Below are 13,276 nucleotides of genomic sequence, written 5' to 3'. Positions count from 1 at the left end.
TGGAATGCTCTGCTTCCCAGGCCAGAGGCCAGTACCCAACGGTGAGTGGTAACTGCCGCGCAAGCATCACGTACCTCTTGGTGGGAGTGGGCGCCCCAGAGGACATGTGGCTCACCATGGTGTCATTCACATTCGTCAGAGGGCGAGGAGGACTGAAAAGAAAAGACGTTGACATTATATGAATAATTACCAGTGAGACTAGGGGAAACAAATGAAAAAGTGATGAGGGCAAAGGACCAACTATCATTCCTGATAAGCACAGTGGGACCCATAGGGAGTGGGGGTAGAAATTGATACTTTCAGCCTAAGTAAACTCAACAAGAAGGTCCTCTCGCACAAAGCCAAAGGACCCCAGAGCCATGTGCTACCCGGACAGGAGCAACGAACTGTACCCGCACGGCTACAGGGATATAGCTCCAGTGGCTCTTGTTTTACAGTTTTAGCACACAAGAATCTGCATTGTGCATTTCAGTTGTGTACAGGATCGCTAGGTGTGTGGCATCTGTGGTGTGTCACAAAGGTCACAACAGCAACATGCATGTTTTTCCTGAGATTTGGTGAGAGCTCACTGTCTTCCCTAAGATTTAGTTTGTATACTTTTTACCGAAACAATTAAATTGTTAAATACTAAGTTCTTTTATTAATCCTCTACTAGAATCTTAACAATGAGTTCATACCTGTACTCTGATTAGAAGGTTTTCTTTCATAAACTAATCCAAATGTAAATTTGAAGTAAGCATTTTTGATAACTTGTCTTTAGCGGCTGGTTTTCTGGACTCAAGGTCTCTTTCGTCCTCTTGTGAGAGTCTTGAATGAACAACTCCAAAATTATCAAAAAGAATCTGTGATTCTGCCTTTCAGCCCTTCTTCAGCCCCTCTCCTTCCCCACCAGGTTCAGTTACAAAGGGCTTCTGTTTTGCACTTGGAACCACATGACTATTGCTAAATACTCCTCCTGGGAAATCTCTCACTTCCTCTCCTAAACTGAAAGAAGTACTTTTCAGAGAAATCTGTCCATCAAGAGCAGAAAAGTGAAACAGAAAAGTCCTTCTCTCATATTTAAGTGTTTGGGAACTACCGCCTGGTTCCTCCTTATCTCTAAGAGCTGAGTTAACTATGAAATTGTTTTTTAGAGGTTATACTCAGCAAGTCCTGGTGAACATTAAGGGGCCAGAACCTTTATTGTTTTTGCAGGTTTCATAGTCCATTCAAACACAGGCTCAAGGGAAAATTTTCAGGTAGATCCAATGTACTTAGAGAAAAGTTTAAGAGGGACGGATGGATGGATCGACCTCTACATCTATCTATCTCTACCCTCCTTTTTAAAAAAAACCAACTTCACTTCTGGGTAGGGAAATATTTTTAATGATTTCTCATTTAATGGAGAGGATCAAAGATGGGAAGTAATTTGCAGGGAATCGATTTAGGTCTCTTGATTTTTAAGCCACAGCAGTATGCTGTGCTTAAAGCAGACACATTCCTCCCTTTGTGTGACAAAGTAAGACATTCAGAATTGAAATATGCCTTTCTAGGCTAGAATTAAATTCCATGTTATTTATCTCATTACCTACTTTCCAGGCAGCTATCCAATTTTGCCTCAAAACTTTCAAGCCTAAAGGTAGTGCTGTGCTGAGATATAATCAATTAATCAACTGTTTTAGGTTGATTAATAACAGAAGTGAACACAGAAACTAGCTTCATTTTAGCCCCAAATTTATATTTTTGCCTCTGATTCCTTTAAATCCATTGTCCAAAGGGAACAAGGAGACAATGCCTATGAAAGAAACAAATGCAGCATCATAACTTTTCATACAGAAGGCACCAGAAACATTCTGGTCCTGCAAACACAATGGCCTTTGCTTCTTTAATATACTATTATTAGCAACCCATTTCCAAAACAAGATAAGGACATATTCATGTTGATTTCAGAACTTATGTAGTTACCCAGTATATTTCAATATTGAAGATACTACTGCATTCAATTTCCTTTCTGACTTTCTCCGAGGAAAAATGACAATCGGGAAAAAAAAGTTTTTTAATTCCCTAAGCGTGGATCCATGTGATAAAATCCCATGATTTGTAGCATTTTGTTTGGTCTGATGCCACAGAAGTCTTTAATAATTACCTCTATCTCTTGGTAGACATCATGATCAATTATCATCTTACAGCACACATATCAAAGCCTCTTCTCTAATACTCAAAACCAGACAGTAATGATTACATTGTAAGTTGTAAACTAATCATAACTGCACCCAAATTTCATACCATTTCTGAACTCCTAATGTTTTGTTAGGGAAACAGGTATGAGTTTATAGTCCAAGATGAAAGAGGCATCTGAAAACTTAAAGCGGGTCTTTCCTGCAGAATCTACCACTAGGCCCACAATTCACTGTGAAAGCCAACAGCTTAGATGTGGTCTTAGGAGATGTAATACACCAAAAATGACTTCTGGCTTAAGAAAAAAAAAGAATGCTTCTAGGTGTGAAGCAGACATTAATGGTACCAGTTACAGAAACTTACGAAGCAGTAGAATTGACACAACTCACCACATCAGTTTTGTTGATCTTTAACATTCAAAACCTGCTCAATACCTTGAACATGTTACCAGATGTTCTATATCTTCCATTGGTGAAGATCTCAGCAAGGTATTTTTAGACACTAATGAGTCCCATGATACCCAAGTGACCACCAACCATCACTTGATACAGAGATTTGAGAGGTTCCTTTTGTTAATAAGACAGGCCAATTTTTTGGATGAGGAGATAGAAACAGATGAATGATCTAGACAGAAGGTAATTTGCTAGTTAGAAAAGGTGGGTATAAAAAGAAGACTTAGAATTTGTTCTTTTTTTTAAATATTTTTTTTAGAATTTGCTAATTTTTTTTTCTTTCGTATTTTTGGCAGTGCCGTGAGGCTTGTGGGATCTTAGCTCCCTGACCAGGGATTGAACCTGAGCCATTGACAGTGAAAAGCGCTGGACCGCCAGGGAGTTCCCAAGAGAATTCCTAACCGCTGGACCGCCAGGGAATTCCCAAGAGAATCTGTTAATTCTTAATCAAAAGGAAAGAGGCAAGCCTCCTGGGTGCCTACTCATACAAGATAAGTAGGACTATCTTTATCTTAATAACCTAACTATACGTATGTGAACAAATCATCACAATCCAAAGTAATGAGAGCAGCAACACAAGTATACACATAGTGTTGTGGAGTCACAGATGAAGAGCTGTTACTCCTGCCTGGAAGAAAAAGGGGTATAGTCAGGTGTAAGTGACATTGAGGAGAGAGTTTTCCAGATATAGAAAAAAGTTAAGGGCAACTTAGAAGAAATGGTATGGAAAAAGGCACAAAAATCCAAAAGTACATGGCATATTTGGGTGTAACTTATTTGGCTAGACTCAAAGGCCTTGGGAGGGGAGTAGTTGAAAATGCATCCGGAAAGGGAGATGAGGGCCCGGATGTGAATGACACCTGTCCTATCACAAGCAAAGTTTGGACTTTATACTATAGGCAGTGGGGGAAGCATTAGAACTTTTTAAGCCAAAGGACGATGTGACTATAGCAGGCTTTTGAAATGATAACTCCAGAAGCTTGTAAAATATTGGTTTTAATCCAGGTGTGCATTGGAATCATCTGGGAAGTTTTTTATATAATGAGAGATCCAACCTCTACCCTCAATTTAGTGAATCTGAATCTCTAGGGGCAAGAGGATTCTTTTTAATGTACATCCCCATTTAAAAATCATTTATGTGGAGAGGTTTGGAAGGAGGAGGGAATGGAAGCTGGGACTTCAATGAAGAGGTTATGGCAATTGTCCATATCAGTGATTATGAGGGTGGACAGTGGTAGTTAAGATGGGGAACAGACAAAAGGGAAAACACTGTGCAGGTAATATGGATAAGATGTAGTGACAGATTAAGTACACACGGTTAGTGAATAAAGAATAACTGAGATTTTTACCTCGACTACTGGGTAGATAGTGATAACATATCCAAACTAGGGAACACAAGAGTAGGAAACAGGATTTGGTGTTGGACTGGTGGGAGTAGAGAGAATGAGTAGGAAGGTAAGGGTGAACTGATTTCAGTTGTGAAGTCGCTGAATCTGAAGTGGCATTGGTAAGCACAGGTAAATGATATCTTACCTGCTTCCAAGTAGTTGGAATTAAAAGAATGGAACCCAGGTGAGATGTCAAGTTTGAAAATATTTGAGTGTCATCATTTAAATTGTAGCTGTTCATTTGAATACTCTGATCATTATAAAGATGGATTTTAATTTACTTTTTTTAGGTGGAGCAGGATAAGTTTGGGAAAATATCCAGTAATAGGGTGGCTTAGATAATAGGTATAGAGCTTCTGATTACTAGTTAAGACAAAACTCCTATTAGAAGGGCAGAGTCAAGATGGCAGTGTGGGAAGACACCGAGTTAGAGTCTCCCCACAACTAGGGCGCCTGTCGGCTGCTGGTGGAAAACCCTGACACCCAAGGAGACTGGAGGAACCCCCAAGTGAACCTGTAGGACTTTGGGGAACAGAGTAGGGAGAAGAAGTGGTCAAACAGGATCAGCGCCCCTGAGGCCAGGGAGATCAGAAGAGGCAGGCGGGAGGGGCCCTCCGGGAGGAGCAGAGGGCAATCACCCGGCCCACTGGGCCTGGGGGGGCCTGCTGAGCTCCCAGTCCAGTCCCCTGCCCTCCAAGGCCCCCCCCAACCCTGGCCACATTGGTCCTGGGGACGTAGGAGGGAGGCTGGGGAGATCAGAAGAGGCAGGCAGGAGCGCCCCTCCGAGAGGAGTGGGAGAGGAGCAGAGGGTGACTGCTCCGCCCACTCGGGCCCAGGGAGCCTGCTAAGCTCCCAGGCTGGTCCCCTGCCGTCCAAAGCTCCCTCCAGACCCCGTGAGTCCTGAGGGCACAGGAGGGAGGCTGGGGAGATCAGGAGAGGCAGGAGAGAGGGGTCCTCTGGGAGGAGGGGGAGAGCAGTAGAGGGTGTTTGCCCCACCCACTAGGCCCGGGGAGCCTGCTGAGCTCCCAGGATGGTCCTCTGCTCTCCAAGGTCCCCCCACCCCCCCTGCATTGAACCTGGGGGCATAGGAAGAAGGCCAAGGGGAGAACAGGAGAAGCAGGTGGGAGGGGCCCTCCAGGACAGGAAGAGCTGGAGAGGAGAGGAGGGTGTTTGCCCCACCCACTCAAGCCCAGGAAGCCTGCTGGGCTCCCAGGTGAGGTCCCCTGCCCTCTGAGACCAGGGTTGGGGGGCACACCTGGGCCCCTTCTGTTCCTTGAGCCTAAGCCCCACCCCCCCATAGCCCCTAGGGCCTTTTCCAGCCCTGCAGGTTCTAAGCATAGGCCCCGCCTACCACCCAAACCTCGCCCTTGCTCAGGCCTTGCCCTCCACAGCCAAGGCCTTTTCCCCGTTTTTTGTTTTCTCTTTTCCCTCGTCCTCTTCTTTGCTATTATGGTACCGTTGTACCTTCAGGTTGTTGATTCATCTATATTTTTATTTTTAAAACTAACATATCTGTTAGTTTCCTAGTCTAATTTTGTTTTTTACTTTGTTATTGTTCTTTCCTTTTTTTGCCACCCCGTGTGGCTTGCGGGATCTTGGTTCACGAGCCGGCGGTCGGGCCAAAGCTCCTGCGGTGGGAGCTCCGTGTCGGAACCAGTGGACTAACAGAGAACCTCAGACCGCAGGTAATATTCACCAGACTGAGGTCTCATGGATGTCCTCATTTCAGCACTAAGACCCAACTCTACCCAACAGCCTACAAACTCCACTGCTGGAAGCCTCAGGCCAAACAACCAGTAAGACAGGAACACAATCCCACTCATAAAGAAAAAAAAAAAAAAGAGAGAGATGGCAAAAAAATATGTCACATATGAAGGTGCAGGGTAAAAACCAACAAGACCAAATAAATGAAGAGGAAATAGGCAATCCGCCTGAAAAAGAATTCAGAGTAATGATAGTAAAGATGATCCAGAATCTTGGAAATACAATGGAGGCATGGATTGAGAAAATACAAGAAATGTTTAACAAAGATCTAGAAGAACTAAAGAACAAACAAACAGAGATGAACAACAAAATAACTGAAATGAAAAATACACCAGAAGGAATCAATAACAGAAAAACTGAGGCAGAAGAACGAATAAGTGAGCTGGAAGAAAAAATGGTGGAAATAACTGCCAAGGAGCAGAATAAAGAAAAAAGAATGAAAAGAATTGAAGACAATCTTTTTTTTTTTTTTTTTTTTGCGGTACGCGGGCCGCTCACCACTGTGGCCTCTCCGATTGCGGAGCACAGGCCCTGGACGCACAGGCCCAGCGGCCATGGCCCATGGGCCCAGCCGCCCCACAGCATGTGGGATCCTCCCGGACCGGGGCACGAACCCGTGTCCCCTGCATCGGCAGGTGGACTCCCAACCACTGCGCCACCAGGGAAGCCCCTGAAGACAATCTTAGAGACCTATGGGACAACACTAAATGCATGAACATTCGAATTACAGGGGTCCCAGAAGATGAAGAGAAAAGGAAAGGGTCTGAGAAAACATTTGAAGAGATTATGGTGGAAAACTTCCCTAACATGGGAAAGGAAATAGTCACCCAAGTCCAGGAAGCACAGAGAGTCCCATACAGGATAAACCCTAGGAAAAACATACCAAGACACATATTAATCAAACTAACAAAAATTAAATTCAAAGAAAAAATATTAAAATCAGCAAGAGAAAAACAAAAAATAACATATAAAGGAATCCCCATAAGGTTATCAGCTGATTTTTCAGCAGAAACTCTGCAGGCCAGAAGGGAGTGGCAGGATATGCTTAAAGTGATGAAAGAGAAAAGCCTACAACCAAGACTTCTCTACCCAGCAAGGATCTCATTCAGATTCAACGGAGAAATCAAAAGCTTTTCAGATAAGCAAAAGCTAAGAGAATTCAACACCACCAAACCAGCTTTACAAAAAATGCTAAAGAAATTTCTCTAGGTGGGAAACACAAGAGAAGAAAAGACCCACAAAAACAAACCCAAAACAATTAAGAAAATGGTAATAGGAACATACATATCAATAATAACCTTGAATGTAAATGGATTAAATGCCCCAACCAAAGACACAGACTGGCTGAATGGATACAAAAACAAGACCCATATATATGCTGTCTACAAGAGACCCACTTCAGACCTTGTGACATATACAGACTGAAGGTGAAGGGATGGAAAAAGATATTCCATGCAAATGGAAATCAAAAGAAAGCTGGAGTACAATACTCATATCTGATAAAATAGACTTTAAAATAAAGACTATCACAAGAGATAAGGAGGGACACTACATAATGATCGAAGGATCAATCCAAGAAGATATAACAATTATAAATGTTTATGCACCCAACATAGGAGCACCTCAATACATAAGGCAAATGCTAACAACCATGAAAGGAGAAATTGACAGTAACACAATAATAGTAAGGGACTTGCCACTTACACCAATGGACAGATCATCCAAACAGAAAATAAATAAGGAAACACAAGCTTTAAATGACACAATAGACCAGATAGATTTAATTGATATTTATAGAACATTCCACCCAAAAGTGGCAGAATACACTTTCTTCTTAAGTGCACATGGAACATTTTCCAAGACAGATCACATCTTGGGTCACAAACCAAGCCTCGGAAAATTTAAGAAAATTGAAATCGCATCAAGCGTCTTTTCTGACCACAATGCTATGAGATTGGAAATCGATTACAGGAAAAAAAAATGTAAAAAACACAAATACACAGAGGCTAAACAGTGTGCTACTAAATAAACAAGAGATCACTGAAGAAATCAAAGAAAAAATTTTAAAAATACATAGAAACAAATGACAACGGAAACACGACAACCCAAAACCTATGAGATGCAGCAAAAGCAGTTCTAAGAGGAAAGTTCATAGCAAGTAAATCTCACCTCAAGAAACTAGAAAAATCTCAAATAAACAATCTACCCCATACACTTACAACAACTGGAGAAAGAAGAACAAAGAAAACCCAAAGTCAGTAAAAGGAAAGAAATCATAAAAATCAGAGCAGAAATAAATAAAATAGAAATGAAGAAAACAATAGTAAAGATCAGTAAAACTAAAAGCTGGTTCTTTGAGAAAATAAACAAAACAAAACTGATAAACCCTTAGACTCATCAAGAAAAAAAGGGAGAGGATGCAAATCAATAAAATTAGAAATGAAAAAGGAGGAATCACAACTGACACTGCAGAAGTACAAAGGATTATAAGGGACTACTAAAAACAAGTATATGCCAATAAAATGGACAACCATGAAGAAATGGACAAGTTCTTGGAAAGGTACAATTTTCCAAGACTGAACCAGGAAGAATTAGAAAACATAAACAGACCTAACACAGGTAATGAAATTGAAACAGTAATTAAAAATCTTCCAACAAACAAAAGCCCAGGACCAGATGGATTGACAGGCGAATTCTATCAAACATTTAGAGAAGAGCTAACACTGACACTTCTCAAACTCTTCCAAAAAATTGCAGAGGGAGGAACATGCCCATATTCATTCTACAAAGACACCATCACCCTGATACCAAAACCAGAAAAAGATATCACAAAAAAAGAAAATTATAGACCAATATCACTGATGAACATAGATGCAAAAATCCTGAACAAAATACTAGCAAACAGGATCCAACAACAAGTTAAAAGTATCATACACCATGATCAAGTGGGATTTATCTCAGGGATGCAAGGATTCTTCAATATACGCAAATCAATTAATGTGATGCACCATATTAACAAATTAAGGAATAAAAACTATATGATCCTCTCAATAGATGCAGAAAAAGCTTTTGACAAAATTCAACACCCATTTATGATAAAAATTCTACAGAAAATGGGCATAGAAGGAACCCACCTCAACATAATAAAGGCCATATATGACAAACCCACCGTGAGCATCATACTCAATGGTGAAAAACTGAAAGCATTTCCACTAAGATCGGGAACAAGACAAGGATGTCCACTCTCACCACTCTTATGCAACATAGGTTTGGAAGTCCTAGCCACGGCAATCAGAGAACAAAAAAAAATAAAAGGAATACAAATTGGAAAAGAAGTACAACTGTCACTGTTTGCGGATGACATGATAACTATACATAGAAAATCCTAAATATGTAACCAGAAAACTACTAGAACTAATCAATGAATTTGGTAAGGTTGCAGGATACAAAATTAATGCACAGAAATCTCTGGCATTCCTATACACCAATAACGAAAAATCAGAAAGAGAAATTAAGGAAACAATCCCATTTACCATCGCAACAACAACAACAAAAATACCTAGGAATAAACCAGCCTAAGGAGGTGAAAGACTTGTACTCAGAAAAGTATAAAACACTGATGAAAGAAATCAAAGATGACATAAACAGATGGAGAAATATACCATGTTCTTGGATTGGAAGAATCAACATTGTGAAAATGACTATATTACCCAAAGCAATCTACAGATTCTATGCAATCCCTATCAAACTACCGATGGCATCCTTCCCAGAATTAGAACAAAAAATTTCACAATTCGTATGGAAACATAAAAGACCCCGAATAGCCAAAGCAATCTTGAGAAAGAAAAATGGAGGAATCAGGCTCCCTGACTTCAACTTATACCACAAAGCTATAGTAATAAAGATAGTACGGTACTGGCACAAAAACAGAAATACATATCAATGGTACAGGATAGAATGCCCAGAGATAAACCCATGAATATATGGTCACCTAATTTACAACAAGGGAGGCAAGAACATTCAATGGAGAGAGGACAGCCTCTTCAGTAAGTGGTGCTGGGGAAACTGGACAGCTACATGTAAAAGAATGAAATTAGAACACCACCTAACACCATACACAAAAATAAACTCCAAAAGGACTAAAGACCTAAATGTAAGACCAGACACTATAAGACTCTTAGAGGAAAACGTAGGAAGAACACTCTTTGACATACACCACAGTAAGGTCTTTTTTGACTCATCTCCTAGAGTAATGGAAATAAAAATAAACAATTGGGGCTTAATTAAACTTAAAAGCTTTTGCACAGTAAAGGAAACCATAAACAAGACAAAAAGACAACCTCAGAATGGGAGAAAATATTTGCAAATAAAACAACAGACAAAGGATTAATCTCCAAAATATACAAATAGCTCATGGAGCTCAATGTCAAAAAAACAAACAATCCAATTAAAAAATGGGCAGAAGACCTAAATAGACATTCCACCAAGGAAGACATACAGATGGCCAAGAGGCACATGAAAAGATGCTCAACATCACTAATTATTAGAGAAATGCAAATCAAAACTGCAGTGAGGTATCACCTCACACCAGTCAGAATGGCTATTATCAAAAAATCTAGAAACAATAAATGCTGGAAAGGGTGTGGTGAAAAGGGAACCCTCCTGCACTACTGGTGGGAATGTAAATTGATACAACCACTATGGAAAACAGTTTGGAGCCTCCCTAAAAAACTAAAAATAGAACTATCATATGACCCAGCAATCCCACTACTGGGCATATACCCTGAGAAAACCAAAATTCAAAATGAGTCATGTACCACAATGTTCACTGCAGCACTATTTACAATAGCCAGGACACGGAAGCAACCTAAGTGTCCAATGACCGACGAATGGATAAAGATGTGGCACATGTATACAATGGAATACTACTCAGCCATAAAAAGAAATGAAATTGAGTTATTTGTAGTAAGGTGGATGGACCTAGAGCCTGTCATACAGAGTGAAGTAAGTCAGAAAGAGAAAAACAAATAGCATATTCTAATACATATATATGCAATCAAAAAAAAATGGTACTGATGAACCTAGAGGCAGGGCAGGAATAAAGATGTAGACAAAGAGAATAGACTTGAGGGCATGGTGTGGGGAGGGGGAAGCTGGGGTGAAGTGAGAGTAGCATTGACATATATACACTACCAAATGTAAAACAGTTGGCCGGTGGGAAGCAGCTGCATAGCACAGGAAGGTCAGCTCAGTGCTTTGCAATGACCTAGAGGGGTGGGATAGGGAGGATGGGAGGGAGGCTCAAGAGGGAGGGGATATGGGGACATGTGTATGCATATGGCTGATTCACTTTGGTGTACAACAGAAACTAACACAGTATTGTGAAGCAATTATACTCCAATACAGATCTATTAAAAAAAAAAACTCCTATTAGAAAGTAAAAATTTAGCTTCCTGTACAAGTCATTTTCACATTACTTTTCTTATGACCAGACCACTCCAATTCATTCTGGTGGATGCTCTGGGATGTAGACTAACTTGAAATTAGAATTACTACAGAATCTCTCTCAAGGTTATTAAAGATAGGAAGAGATGAAGAATAACTGATCATGCCTTTAAAATCTTTCAGGACAGATTATATATAATTGTGTATTTCTTTCTTTCATTTATCAAATATTTGTTGTGTCTCTACAAAGTGGTAGGTACTGTGCCAACTGCTGGGGATAAAAATTAAAAGGATGAAAACTGAAGTTTTATGAAGAATAAAAATTCAGAAAAAATAATTATAATATAATGCAGTAAGTATTTAATAAAAGAAAAACTGTGACAACGCTATGGGGAAATATTGAGATCACCTCACCCCATGAAGAAAAGTATATATTTACAGTGTGTTAAAGAACTAAATGTAAATGTTTAATTGTACAACTCACAAGAAAACATATAAGTCTATGGATAGAGAGGATTTTCTAAGCTCAAAAGCAATGGAAAAATTAGGAAGAAAGAGACAAATTAATTCAAATGATTTAAAAAATCAGAAAAGAAAGAAAAATACAAATTTGGGGAACTATTTCAACAAATGTGACAGAGCAAGAATTAACAGCCTTAACGTACAAGGGATTCATACAAATTTATAAGAAAACTATTAAGATTGCAATTAGAAAAAGGTCAAAGTGAAAATACACGTTTAAAAAGAAGAAATACAAATAATTCAATTTGAAAATACTTTATGAAAAAGCAAAGAAATTTGTTAAAATTATAGACCATTTTCCCTTATAAAAAATAACAATGATATTTTTAAACTTTAAGGTAATTTTAAGGCTGGAGAGGATTTTATGACACAGGCTGTTAACTGTCTATTAGGTAAGAAAGAGTGAAAGTACAAAGTTAAGCAAAATTTCTAGAAAGCAATTTGACAATATGTCCATCAAAGATCTTTTAAAAAGTTCAAGTATTTTGACTCACTAATTCCCTTTCTAGGGATATAGTCTAAGGAATTAATCAGAAATGTAAAGACAATTTAAAAATATTTAGGAAAACATTATTTACAATAGAATAATTCTGGAAGAAACCTAAAATATTCAAATATGAGGGAAAGGAAAAGTAAACCACAGTACATCAATAAATATAGCATATTATGCTGTCATTAAAAGATAATGCTTACAAAGAGTTTTCTAATTACATGAGAAATAGCTTTCTAATTACATGAGAAATAGCTCATCATGAAAGAAATAAAAAGAAGGACAAGATAAGTGTCATACTAGCTAACAATTACTGAATGTTTGATATATAGCTATTAGACACAGTGTTTAGGGCTTTAAATATATTATTTATTTTATCTTCACAACAACCCTATAAAATAAGATAAAATTATTTATACATACACACAGCATGGTCTCACCTAAACAATATAATAAGTGTAAAGCAAAATATCTGAAGGAAATATGTCAAAATTTAAGAAAAGTGGAATTACGGGAATTATTTTTCTTGCTTATTTATACTTTCCTGTACTCCTCCAATTTTGCAAGTTTAATTTTTTCCTGATTTTCAGAGAAAAACATGCTTAATAGTTAAAACAGAAAAAAAACCTTGTTATACCACTGAGTCAAATTTTCTAAAGTGAGTCTGTACTGTTTCTGTTATCACTAAGAAAGCAAACCGAGGGCTTCCCTGGTGGTGCAGTGGTTGCGAGTCCGCCTGCCGATGCAGGGGACACGGGTTCGTGCCCCGGTCCGGGAAGATCCCACATGCCGCGGAGCGGCTAGGCCCGTGAGCCATGGCCGCTGAGCCTGCGCTCCGCAACGAGAGAGGCCACAACAGTGAGAGGCCCGCATACCGCAAAAAGAAAAAAGAAAAAGAAAGCAAACTGAGAAGGAAGGTGTTTTACAAACTTAGAGAGAACTTTGAGACTATTAGTAGAAGATGTTTTGAGTAAGTCCAAAATTCCACAACCCCCCAACATCCCTACCACCACATCCCCAAAAAAGAAAGAAAGTATTTTAGATCTGTCTACATTATC

General features: G+C 39.3%; 1 protein-coding gene across 14 annotated transcripts in view; it reads right to left on the bottom strand.

The window, feature by feature from the left end:
- Positions 1-13,276, bottom strand: part of DTNB (dystrobrevin beta) — a 241,396-nt gene that overhangs the window by 75,670 nt on the left and 152,450 nt on the right. For all 14 annotated transcript variants that reach the window (XR_012325780.1, XR_002177905.3, XR_012325781.1 and 11 more), the window contains exon 10: positions 75-152. Coding sequence is in view for 11 of the 14 variants with exons in the window: in XM_019943122.3 (XP_019798681.1) it covers positions 75-152 (78 nt within the window). In the remaining 3 variants the exon portion in view is untranslated. The remainder of the gene's footprint in view (positions 1-74; positions 153-13,276) is intronic.

This window comes from Tursiops truncatus, chromosome 14 (assembly GCF_011762595.2).
Source record: "Tursiops truncatus isolate mTurTru1 chromosome 14, mTurTru1.mat.Y, whole genome shotgun sequence".
NCBI lineage: Eukaryota > Metazoa > Chordata > Mammalia > Artiodactyla > Delphinidae > Tursiops > Tursiops truncatus.
The sequence above is the reverse complement of the archived record's forward strand: the minus strand, read 5'-3'. Positions and strand labels throughout refer to the sequence as shown.